Here is a 13,391-nt window from a genome sequence, read left to right as displayed (position 1 = left end):
CACAGTATGCATAAAAGTCTAAACTCTAAGTAGCACGTGCGAACCGTTCGTTTTCGGAGCCGAGGCCAGAGATGAGCTTGTCGGCGGCGATCAGTCTCCTCTCCATGAGCTCGGCCTCCTCCTGCAGCAGCTGCTTCTCCCCCATGGCCGCCTCGTACTTCTCCCCCAGAGCGCCCAGCTCCTTCTGGATGGCTGCCAGCTCGTTCTGGATCCTCTCCAGCTCACGCTTGCTCTGGAAGAAGTTTCTCTCCAGTCGTGCTACCTGTAGTCAGAAGGGAAAGAATGTATTTATGAATTAATCACTGGTGATCCTCTCTGACTCGGATTACTCTAGAAGAAGTTATTTTCCAGTTGTGACATCTGTAATAATGGGAAGTTATTGTAGTTATATTATTGGCATCATGTCAGTGATGCCTCTATTTATTTACTTAGCAACTAGAAGTTCTTCTCCAGTTGCGCTACCTGCAATAAAGAATTTGACTTTGACTTGAATACAATAAATTACATTGCTCCAGATGAAGTCCTTATCCAGCTGTGATACCTGTAGTAAGAATGAAATACAATTGATAATAATTCATTTATTCATTCATTTGTCTGTGGTGTCGCAATGACAATGATAGTTTCCCAATGGATCTTTCTTCCTGAATGCTGTACATATACAGCTAATTATAGTCCAGTTTTTTGCTGCTCTGGAAGAAGTTATTCTCAGGTCATGCTACCTGCTATGAAAAACACTTATTTAAATGACACTGGTATGATACATTACACTTCATTACATTACCCTAGAAGAAGATATTTTCTAATCGTGCTACCTCTAGTGACCAGGGAAATAGTAGCTACTTAAATGACACTGGCATTATTAAGTTTCTCACATTGGTATATCACAGTACACACTGCATTACCCTGGAATAAGTTATTTTCCAATCGTCCACCAGTGACAACGTTTTTTAATACAGTGTAGTGGATAAATGATAGGTTATGGCTGAAGTGCCATTGAGCAAGGCACCTACCGGTAACCACACATTGCTCCGGGAACTGTAACAAATAATCTGTAAGTTACTTTGGATAAAAGTGTCAGCTACGTGTTAAGTAATGTTTTGTGTGAGAATATACTGGAATATAGGTCTTTGTTAAATTTCTCACCTTCTCTCTTTTTGGTTTGATCTCTCTGGCAACATCGCAGTATCCCATGACAGCCTCCACAAACTTCAGCATTCCTGCTCCGGCTCTGCTGATACCCAGCATCTCCTCAAGGCAGGTGTTCAGATTTTTCAGAAAGCCTTGAAATGAATAAATACAAACAATAAAAAATGTGATTGCACTGGTGAATATCAACCTGAGCATAATATCGCTCATCAAATATAAGGTGACGGACATGTTGAGTCAAACCTCGAACAGTCTTGACTTGGTTGGCGCCGATTGCATCACAGTCCATCTCCATCAATGACCGCAGGAAGTTGGCCTCTGACATCATCCCCTTGGCTGTCTTCCAGTTGATTTCCTTGTAGCCGCGCATTACAAGGATGCACTCGCACACCACCTGCACCTGTTTAGGTGGCTTAGCAAACGACCTGTGAACACAGACACCAGGGTCATTGTTTAATTGCAAATATGATGAGCAATAAAGAACAACATTGTTGTGATGAAGTTAATTATACTTGGAAACAGATTTGATTTTCGGTAAATCCCATTACACCCCTTAGCCCTACGCCTTTCACCTTCCCCTCCGTTTTGCGCGTCCAAATTGGCGGCAAGTCGCAGCATCCACAATGGCACACAAGTTTAAGTATTTTCGCTGCAATTGACGGTTTTAAAGTGGTAATAATTATTCCATTGTACTAAGTTTAACATTGTCCTAATGTGTGATGGCCCTTTTCTCCGTGAAACGCATATGAAAACTAGACTGCCTGTGCAGTCGCCTTCGACTGCTTAAGGTATATCCCCGAAACGCAACGCTTCCAGTCCCCCATCATTCCTACCACTTCCGTCCACCTTTTCATAAACGTATATGATAAATACAAAATATTAAAGAAATATATTTCATATCTATACATAGATCAATGACGTGCATAGGCTTAAAACCAAATGACTATTGTGAAAATGAAGCGAAAAATGGGGCAAATGGTTACACTGTTTTAATGGTTCACTATTACAGTGAATATACCACATTAGGTACAGTGTAATAACCATTGTAACAATATTTAATACCATGTAATACCAGTGTAACACCATGTACCAATTTTGTACTACATCATGTATTTTTGTGTAAGTGGTATTACATGGTATTGCATATTGTTATACTGGTATTACACTAGTATTACATGGTATTAAATATTGTACACTGGTTATTACACTGTACCTGGTACTGCATATTGTTACACTGGTATTACACTAGTATTACATGGTATTAAATATTGTTACACTGTACCTAATATGGTAGATTCACTGAAATTGTGAACTGTTAAAATAAGGTAGTACCGGGCAACAGGGCCGCTGACAGCTTTTGCTGGGCCCAGGACAAAGTCATCTGAAAGGGCCCCCTACCCAATACATACAATGTAATGGGGACCCATATTTGGGCCCCCTGTCTCCCTGGGCCTGGGACAACGTACCCCTTTGTCCCCCCTTATCGGCGGGCCTGGCCGGGCAAATCAATCCACCCAGTCAGAAGTTATGGGCCAAATAAAAATTCCGCCATTTTGAAACTGTTGACCTCCAAACTCAAGTCAGTTCATGAACCTACCCTAGAGCATTAACACACCAAATCTGGGACAAATCCATCCGACTGGTCAGAAGTTATGAGCCAAACAAAAATTCGGCCATCTTGAATTCAGCCATCTTGAAAGTGTTGGCCTCCAAACTCGAATAAGTTCATGAACCTACCCTAGAGCATTAACACACCAAATCTGGGAGAAATCCATCCACCCAGTCAGAAGTTATGGGCCAAACAAAAATTCGCCCATCTTGAATTCAGCCATCTCGAAAGTGTTGACCTCCAAACTCGAATCAGTTCATGAACCTGCCCTAGAGCATTCACCCAAAAAATCCGGGACAAATCCAAACATCTGTTCAAAAGTTATCGCGTTAACACGAAAGACCTTACGCGGCGGCGCACGCAAAACCATTACATCCCCGACGCTCCGCGTTTCGGGGATATAATTACATCCCCGACACTCCGCGTTTCGGGGATATAAAAATCCCTATTAACGTCAACCTTATGCATGGAATGAGTGACAGATGTGAGTGTCTTCCCGTGATTGTTGAAGGGGGTTGTGTTTCAAGCCCTACACCTTACAGCTTTGTTTGAAAGCACGAGGGGCATGGGTAAGGCGTACTACTACAGGACATACAAATGGCTTTCAACAAACAAATAAAATTAAACAACTGACAAAGTTTACACAAAAGTGTATTCATGGTTTACCAATTTAAAGAACACCACCAGTGAAAACCAGTGTTGGGGAACATAGACGCAAAAGTTGCAATGCCATATCAACAATTTGACACCAAACTTGATTGGTGAAATGACTCGTGTTAAGGTGGTGGTGAAATCCATGAGGACTGATTTAACAGTAAGCATATGTTACTACGTCCTCTGGAAATTCACAACACACGACCATGCCAGGTGGACAACTCTAAATTCACTGCATGTTGTATTTCACAGTAGGTATTTCTATGCATGTAACAAGTAAAAATCCTTGTAATCCAAGTAAAAATCGATCTGTTGTAGTACAGCAGATGACACCTGACCTGATCTCAGTGACGTCAGACTTGTCGAGGTCCTGCAGGGCGATGCGGGCCGCCTCGAGGGCCGGCAGCGCTTCAGCGAGGGAGCTCTCCGCATCCTTCTTCTCCACCGCAATCACCTTGTTCTGCTCCTCGATCTCTTTGGCTTTATCCTCAGCCAATTTTTTCTTCTCCTCCGCTGCATTGTGACAATTTCAAACTAAAGCTTAGTTTTTCCTTAGTACAGTTTTGGGCATTTCTCCTTGTCTACCCAAAATCTGAAGAAAATAATAGGGTCTTTTAAAAACTATGAATACGAAAACGATTGTGCCGGCCTTAATATTATTATTAAAATTAGTAGTTGTTTCAATTAAGTAAATTATGTTATACAACACATTACAATTTCAATTTCTATTTCAATTCTTTATTAAGGGATAGCGCCTTGAGATGTTCCATCTCTTTTTCGAGGGGGTACAACATTTAGTCATTTCAATTAACTACCTCAGCCAATGCTGATTGAAAGACCTGCAATTTTTATCCCACTTTGTCAAACTTAAGCCGTGTGGCCCAATGAAGTTTTCAAATTGATGCCTCTGGGTCTGTGTTGCTGTGCAAGGATGGGGTTTTAATGTCCATCTCTGGCAATATACTGTATTTTCTTGCCTTTTGACACTGTTTTCTTCATACTGACCAACTACCTTTAAGAATAAGGATGGTGTTTTAATTTATATCTTATGCAATGCATTCTGAATTGATATCCATTCTCATAGCTGCCAACACCATCGTTCTCCCAAATTTCAGACCATCTCTGACCCCCACAGCCATGTTGCTCTGCTGGTACCACAAACATTTCACGGATTTCGGTACTGAAATGTTGACAGGTATGTTTGTGGTTGTTGTCTCTGACACATACTGACTCATTTACAGAGTGGGGTTGTTGTCTTCATACTGACCTACTGCAGTGTTGGTGGAAATCTCCTTCAGCAGGATCTCACAGGCTTTGGATTTCTCGGCCAAAACGACCTTCTGCTCCGCTAACTTGGTGTTGAGCTCCGCTAGTTGTTTACTCGCCTCTTCCAGCTTATCTAATCCTCCCTCCAGGCGTTTACACTGAGCTGCAGCAAAACAAGACAGGTCATCAATCTGTTTAAAAACTCAGTGATGATACTTTTCACTTCTTCAGGAATTCTGAGATAAGTTTCCTAAAGACTCAATCCTGTCTTGACTTTCTTATTATTTCTTATTTATCTGCAAAAGATGAGATCATAAGAAAGTCAAGTATATGATCTTTTAAATCTTTTAGTTGGACTTCCTACAAGTAAAAAGTGGCACTGCCCAATCCCACTTCAGTTACGACATTACAGTAAAGGAAAAAAAAAACAATAAAGGACCATTCTAGCCAATTTCAACATGCCTTTGACTTGCCAACTACCTTTGACTTTTCAGTATCCGAAGACATCTGATTTTTTGTTCAGCTCTTTCCAAGATCCTAGCTTGTTAACTGGGGCCATGGTTTGTTTCCATAATGATTGAAACGACTTAACATACGCTAAATATCACTTTCCTATCAGTAAGTTTCTATGTAGACAACTGACCGAGAATGTATTTGTCCTTGTCATCTAGTAAATTGGAGTAGGTGCTGATGAAGTCCAGGTAGTTCTTTGGAGTGACATAGTTGCTGCGGCGGAGTTTCTGAAGAAACATCTTGCTGTAGTTTCCCACAGAGGCATGGACCATGCACACATGGTCTATGACTGATGTAGCAAGTCCTTCCGGAACCATGGGGTTCGCACCTAAGGGACAAAACAAGAATTAAAATTAAATTTACATGATTACGTCTTTCACCAAAAGGGGTTAAAACGACATCAGTATTTAGGAGGACCTGAGCATTGAATCACATTTCTTGAACTCCAAAGAAAAACAGTGTCAAGGAAAGTCTTGTATAGTAAAATCTTTAGTGCACCAACTAAGGTGCGCGGTTATGATGAAAGAGATCCCAGCAGTTGTGTGATGTGGTGATGGTATAAATACCCAAAAAGGTCTGTGCCACAGCGTGTAGTGCTTGAGGAGGCCATGGCAGGAACCAGTCAATGCCGGTGTTATTCACAAGGCCTGAGGGACACAAAAACACAACGCTCATCATAAATACGCAAAATGTACATCAAAAGTAGCTACTTCCAACATTATCAAAAGCTTATTCATAGTGTAGACATACAGTAGTTACCTGTTTAACAAGTGAGAGCATCATTTGGGAGAGGATATTTAAGTCTTTCTGACTACAAACCTTATTCTAATCTAGCATGTTCTTGTTTAGCCTGACTATTGCCAGACCTGTGAAGTTATGCGCAGCATCGCAAGCTCCCCTTCTAGGCCTTGCAGAGGGTGCATTGGATTCATCTTCATAAAGCATGGCTTCATCTCACTACCGAATGACTCCAGGAACCTTCATTCACTTATTGACTCATTTAAGCATCGTCTGACTGCTATGGTGATTAACTGAAAAAGTTGCATAAAGCTGCTTTAAGATGTTCATACTCGCACTCAAAACTCTCATTATAAAAATTGCATTCCTTAGTGTAGGCACCCATATCATTATAATAAATAATGGTTGTTAATTAAAAAAGTGCTTGTACCTGGGAAATTCCTGCATCTTGTTCTAAGGGTATCCCCAACTGGAGACATCCCCAACACAACATGAAGATTGCTGGCGCTCTTGTTCACGAAATACTGCCACACACTTTCCTTGGAAGGGCCAGCTCCCATTTTCATGGCTTCGTCACGGATCTGCCCCAGCACTGACTCCTTCTCATCATCCAAGAAGAGTGCTGGAACCATCCCTTAAAGAAACAAAAAATAGGATTTCTGGGATTGTCGAACAGTTTGTTATATACCTGTATGTCTACTTGTACCTTGTGCTGTATATATACAGCCGCTGTAAAAATTGAGAGACCACTTCGAAATTATCAGTTTTCCTTACTACTTATAGGCATGCGTTTAAGTAACATGAACATTGTTGTTTCATTTTATAAACTACTGACAACCTTTTGTCCGAATTTCGAATGGAAGTATGTCATTTATAGCTTTTATTTGAAAAATAAAAATAAAAGATGCAATATTTTCAGACCTAAAAAAGGCAAAGAAAACAAGATGGTATTGACTTAAACATAATTAGAAACATAATTAGAAACGTTTTAACTTGGGAAGAGTTCAGAAATCAATATTTGCTTGAATAAGCCTGATTTTTAATCACAACTTTCATGCGTTTTGGAATGCTCTCCACCAGTCTTTCACATTGCTCTTGGATGACTTTATTCCAGGCCTGGTGCAAGAATTCAAGTTGCTGAGCTTGGGTTGATGGCTTGTGGTCATTCATCTTGGTCATGACAGCTGAATAATTTGCTGTTTATCATCCCCTATTTTCTACTGAACACCATCGGAACCTTCTGTGGAAAGCCAAGTGTTGATGTCTGACAACATGAATACCTGAGGTCAGCATGTTGTTGATGAGCTCCAGGAATCCCTCTTCGGCCACGTGGGCATCCGTAAACAGGAACACAGTCTTCTTGTTCTCGATGCCCAGCTTCAGATACAGAGCTTTTAAATCCTCACGGAACAAGGCCTCACAGTAGCCTCTGCTCAACACGATCTCAAAGACCTTCAGAAACAGAGAAAAAAAAGCTCAAGACAAAGGTCTTTACATTTTCCACAGATTTAAGTTGAAAGGAAAAGTCCACCTTTTTTCACATATTTGCATTAATAATTCAGAATGAACTAGTTCTGTTGAGTTTACATTGAACTTTAAATTCATTCTGAATTGTTTACATAATGTTTTCAAAGCAAAATGAAGGTTTATTCAGAATTAAATTGGGTTAATTCCGAATGAAATGTCTCATGTAAACAAGGCCACTGTTAGGCAAATCTCATATTTTACCAGGGCTTAACTACATACCATTTGTTATAACAAAGATGTTTTAGGATTAGGGAATAAACAGAAGTCTTTCAAGTCTATCAAAAATTCTATTCTAAAAAGTATATTCCTAAACTTTGATTATTCCTCACCTCAAGTCTTAAAATGATTTTAATTACTCGTGTCTGGTTACCTCACATCCTGCAGTAAAGGCTGCCAGTTTGGTGAGTGACTGTTTGCCTGATCCTCCCACCCCGACCAAGAGGGCATGTCCCCGGTCCATACGGATGATGCGATGAATTCGGGTAAGGTGCTCCAGTGCGTCATCAAACAAAACTAAGTTCATATGAGTTTTGTTTTCATTATATTCTTCAAGAATTTCCTGCCAAAAAAACACAAGTTACAGAACAAGAATACCTTGTCATTATTGCCATTAATCATGGGTAAGAAGTTTGACTGGCATAGACTTCAGATTTTTTGTGAAACTCCTGGTTGCATTTATCAGTAAACCCTACCCTACAGCACATTCAATTTCAGAGGTGTGACTTTGGTTCACTTAGAGGGGACATGGAATCCTATTCATCTCTAAAGAAAAAAAAGAAGCTATGGTAAATAATATTTTCCAGTATGATTTTTTTTCCTTACCTGAAATAATGCTTTGGAGGCATCATAATCCTGAATGTCCTCATAGACTCGAGGTTCGGCTTCGTTCAAAGCAGACCTGTAGTCACCAAACAGAATGGGATCCCTGATAGCATTCTCCAGGTCTGCTGGGAAGTGCTCTTCCAGCAGTGTCTTCACATGTTTCTGCACCTGAACACAATTACATACGTTGGTGTCATCTTGGGCTTGGGCTTATGAATTAAGGGGCAAGAAAAAAACACACTGACGTCTTCCTGTAGCCCCTTAATGCACGCCATACCTTCAGTGGCACGCTATAGACATTGAAAGTTAACTACTATGGTACTACACTACTATGACAGTGCACAGGGCCTTTAGTAATACATTACGACTTGGTCATTGCCATTCTGGTAACAGCTCATTTATAAAGCCGTGTCTTAAGGGGTTAACAAAAATCACATGTGTTGTCCAAATATGCTTGTGTCTGTACATTCCTTATTCCTTTTTTTTTACTTAAGTATCTTTGTGCCTGTCTGATGTCTGATGCCAATTGTGATAACATGTAATTCTGTCTATATTCAATTAAACATATATTTGAAAAAACATATATAAAATACTGTATATATATTTTTTTTAAATCACTTTCCAGTTTCCAACATGATACTGTGTACAGGGTAAAATACATGTTACATGCATTCATTATAATTTATACCCTTAATTAATATTATTGTTTGTAGAAACACTACTATGCTATTGATATTGCTTTTTAACAAATGACTCACAAGCGATTTATCTGCTTCATCAATCAGCCGGTCATGGAACACTCTGAGACATTCGTTTCTCCAAACACGGACAAACTGGGTCACTGTAACAAATCTTCAAGAAAAAAAAGAAAGTTACTAGGGCTGCAACGATACACTCAACTCACAATTCGGTTCGTATCATGATTTATGACCTACGGTTCAATACGCCCCACGATTTCACATAGCCAACATTGTAAAATAAAATTGTGAATAAAAACTGTGATATTTTATAGGTAGAATAAGTTAGAAAATTTTAAAAAGTTTAAATATAATAATGATGATGATTTAAAGCTTGGAAGCACTATCAATTCATATCATGTGGTTGTTTTCTGGACTGCTGGGCAACAAAACTTTGAAAGGGCGTATCACGATACTGCCTCCCTGTATCACAATACAGTATCGTGACTCTATGTATCGCGATTTCTCGATTCGATACAATATCGTTACAGCCTTAAAAGTTACATATATGAAGAGTCTGTAGTAAGGCATGCTAGGAAAATAACTGAGGATCCATCACATGTTCTGTACCCAGAATATGAGCTGCAAACCTCTGGCAGGCGATTCAGAGTACCAGTTAAGAACAAGAAAAGGTTTTTGAATAGGTATAGATTTTCTTTTGCCCCTGTGTCTGTGAACCTATTGAACGCAGGTCATTAACAGCTACCATCCTTGTAATGCCATGTACAAACCCCAACTCCGGTGAAGTTGGGACGTTTGGTAAACAGTGAATAAAATCAAAATGCTATCATTTTCAAAACATTCAATCTATTCATTAGATGGAGAATAGTGAAAAGACTACATATTAAGTGTTAAAACCGAGAAAAAATATTGTTTTGGGGGACATATGTACTCATTTCTAATTTGATAAATCCAACACGTCTCAAATAAGTTGGGACGGGGATCAGTGAGATTTAGTAAACATCCAAATAAGATAAAACAACAAAGAAGAACATTTCAAAATTAATTGTACTGACGGACAATATAGGTGTCCAGGTATAAGCAAAGATTCTCTATTCTAAAAAGATAGCCAGCTGGTGACGTCAACAATAGGATGGAATGTTTCACCAACCAAGTACTTCTGGTCTCCTAAAAAGGCGTGGCCAAACTGTCAATCATCGAACACCAGCGCAGAATCGACCGATCACGTTTCCTAACTTCCTTTGCTCCGCGCTGGCGCTGGGAGAACTCCGGTCAGAGAAACAGCCAGGCAACGTTTAACAGCAGCATCACGCACAATTTTACAAAACCGGCCGCCCTGGGCGAGTTAATATGAGAACTTTATATTGCTGTGGTCTCTAAATAAAAATGCTTTTGATATTGAACTGTAGGCATACCGAATTTTAACTGAAACATTGCGCTGCACATGCATGACTAAAAATCGCTCAATAGCCTGATAAAAAAAACTAGAATATTCAGAGAGCGCAGGCTATGCAGTGCCAAACTCAAACATTTGGAGAGAACCAACCTAGGCTACAGCTGTCAAACTCGTATATGTGCATCACGTGAGTGCATTGTTGAACAGTAGCCTATCCTCTATTTTCTCATCTCAACAGTCACGGCTTTTAATCCAATATTTGCTGGACAGGATTTTTGCTCTTTCTGCTGCGCTGAAGGTGAAAGTTTTGGCTCTTGCGTCTGTTAACTTAAGCTAATCGTCTCGAAGGACATCTTGGAGGCTGCTGGTGTGGCTCAGTTGCAGAAGTAGTAGCCTAGTTCAGATACACCGCGCTCTTCCGTGTGGTGCGTCTCCAGTTGAATAGGCCAAACTTAGAAGGTGAGAAAGTGGATCGTACTCAGGTTCTTCTTTTCTTCTTTTATTTTTTACATAGCAGCAGAAGTGGAGACACTGACGAAGGCAGCAGCCAAAACGTTTGTTTACACTCTTGCTGCTATGTAAAAAATAAAAAGAACCCGAGTGCGATCCACTTTCTCACCTAAGTTATTCAACTGGAGACGCACCACACGGAAGAGCGCGGTGTATCTGAACTAGGGCTACTAATAGGCTACAACATTTGCGAAATATAATGTCCGAGATAACCAGAACATCTCCGCTAACTTTTGCCCTGCCTGGCGCAGCCTGCATTTCGTTTAACAGTTGACTGGATGAGATGATGCTGAAGTTTCATGCAACAGACTGCTGCAAAGAGTAGGTAGCCTATTGAATGAAGTAAGTCGATAATAGGCTCATTAACCTGAAGCAGTAAAATATGCATTTGCCACCCAACTGTTGTCATTTATTTGCAGCCATGGTATTGTGTCTCACTAGATTTAGGCTATAAACCCGTGGACAGACTGGGAAGTGGCGAAAACAGGCTACTTATGGACTGAAACTGAAACGTGCAGAAATGAGCGTCAAGCTTTTAATAATCTGCCGAAATTGGGCTACTTTTTCACAACAGACGTGTGAAGTAGACGTGAACTAGGGCCTACGATGTAACAACAAAACAACATCACAAAAATAAACGTTGATAAATGCAGGGCTCCTTATCAACCGCTCCTGTTTCACGCAAAGCAAATATTCTGCACCGCTTGTCAATCATTCTTGGCATTCCATGGCAGCGGTCGGCACTAGACGGGACACGCGTCAAACAAAGTCGATTTTCTCTGTGAAAAAATAATTCTGAGATGTAATTTGAATTTTTAGAATGTGAAGAAGGCATGTGGCTCGCAGGATATAACATTTTTAAATCCATCGCTGCGCCCATGAATTAAGGCATTGGTCGTATCCGTGGAAAAGTCAGATTCGCCCATAGGCGCCCATTATAAAAGTCTCCTATCGGGTCTCCTAAAGGGGCGTGGCCGACGTCATAAGTGAAATAGGAAGGAACGTCGAGCTGACCGTCTCTGCATTTAAACCGTCTCTGGTATAAGATCATAACAGAGAGGCTGAGTCACTCAGAATTAAAGATGCAAAGGGAATAATTACCATAGTTATTACATACATTTTTGAATTCCCTTTGATTTACCACGATTGAGTGTATATAAGACATATTTTTGTTACTAAAATCATTGTATAGGTTCATGACATCATGAAATATATATTGGCTGTAGTCTCACTCTAATTCCTGGAGTGCTAGAGCTATTGAAAATTTACCATATTAAGAATGCTTAATGCGTGCAAATGATACAGGGGTGTAACATTCTCCTAAGCACCTGAGCTCACTGGAAATAGACCCAGAAGACATGGGAAACTGTCCTTTGCTTACAGAAGTCGGCAGAAGTTGTAGAAGTCCATTCTTTTTGACAATAATAGAGCATTGCACATCCAGTGCTACAGTGAAAATGGACCATCCAACTTGTGTTAGTGCTAGCTTCAAAAGTCAGCCTCCATGATGGCATGCGGGTGCAGTAGTGCATTGGTTAAGATGTTCTCACTCATCTGTAGAGTTAAATACAGTGCGGAATGGTATAAATGGGTTTTAAACAGCATGACAAGCCACTCATGCATTATGTTTTGAAGGGAGATCTTCGATTACTGCCACATAGTAAGGTCAAATTGCATTCTCTACTAGGTTTTAACAGTTTGGCTCCATCATAAGGACCAGCAGGTGATAAAATGGTGGGCTTTTGGTCAAGAACTGTCACACTGTAAGCACTACAGAAAGGAAAACATTGCAAAACATGACAAGGAATACACCCACCATTTAAGCTGGTGAAATCATGTCCAAGATAGGAATTAACACTGTTTTTTATATAAATTCATCAATCGGCTAATGTATTTAACTGTTAAGTGTTGTCTTTTGTTTTGTTTTTAGTCTTCCTCGACATTTGCTGCCATTTATTGTCCCCGTCCCAACTCTTTTGAGACGTGTTGGATTTATCAAATTAAAAATGAGTACATATGTCCCCCAAAACAATATTTTTTCTCGGTTTTAACACTTAATATGTTGTCTTTTCACTATTGTCCATCTAATGAATAGATTGAATGTTTTGAAAATGATAGCATTTTGATTTTATTCACTGTTTACCAAACGTCCCAACTTCATCGGAGTTGGGGTTTGTATGTGTGTAGGAGGCTGTAGTAGATATGCACTTGAGTATCTCTATGATGTATGCACTTTACGTATGCACTGTATGTATGCACTGTATGTATGTATGTATGTATGTATGTATGTATGTATGTATGTATGTATGTATGTACGTACGTATGTATGTATGTATGCATGCATGCATGTATGTATGTATGTGTTTTTTGTTTCGTTTATTGTTTTTTGGCATCATGTGTATCAGTGTTGTGTGTACAGGTATGTGGTAGCTATGTATGTCCAAGACAAATTTCCTTCGGGACCATTAAAAAGAATCTTGAATCTTGAATCTACATTTGTTCTTGCCTTGAA

At 39.9% G+C, this 13,391-nt stretch overlaps 1 protein-coding gene across 1 annotated transcript in view; it reads right to left on the bottom strand.

Annotated features, from left to right (window-relative positions):
• Positions 1-13,391, bottom strand: part of dnah10 (dynein axonemal heavy chain 10) — a 72,624-nt gene that overhangs the window by 18,921 nt on the left and 40,312 nt on the right. Inside the window, exons 48-59 of the mRNA XM_063195603.1 lie at positions 9,034-9,127; positions 8,276-8,443; positions 7,824-8,012; positions 7,207-7,378; positions 6,357-6,560; positions 5,755-5,835; positions 5,319-5,516; positions 4,677-4,838; positions 3,748-3,922; positions 1,390-1,571; positions 1,144-1,280; positions 45-262 (exon numbers count right to left, since the gene is read on the bottom strand). Of these exons, the coding sequence (XP_063051673.1) occupies positions 45-262; positions 1,144-1,280; positions 1,390-1,571; positions 3,748-3,922; positions 4,677-4,838; positions 5,319-5,516; positions 5,755-5,835; positions 6,357-6,560; positions 7,207-7,378; positions 7,824-8,012; positions 8,276-8,443; positions 9,034-9,127 (1,980 nt within the window). The remainder of the gene's footprint in view (positions 1-44; positions 263-1,143; positions 1,281-1,389; positions 1,572-3,747; positions 3,923-4,676; positions 4,839-5,318; positions 5,517-5,754; positions 5,836-6,356; positions 6,561-7,206; positions 7,379-7,823; positions 8,013-8,275; positions 8,444-9,033; positions 9,128-13,391) is intronic.

This window comes from Engraulis encrasicolus, chromosome 3, assembly GCF_034702125.1.
Source record: "Engraulis encrasicolus isolate BLACKSEA-1 chromosome 3, IST_EnEncr_1.0, whole genome shotgun sequence".
Classification (NCBI taxonomy): domain Eukaryota; kingdom Metazoa; phylum Chordata; class Actinopteri; order Clupeiformes; family Engraulidae; genus Engraulis; species Engraulis encrasicolus.
This window is presented reverse-complemented; position numbering and strand designations above follow the sequence as displayed.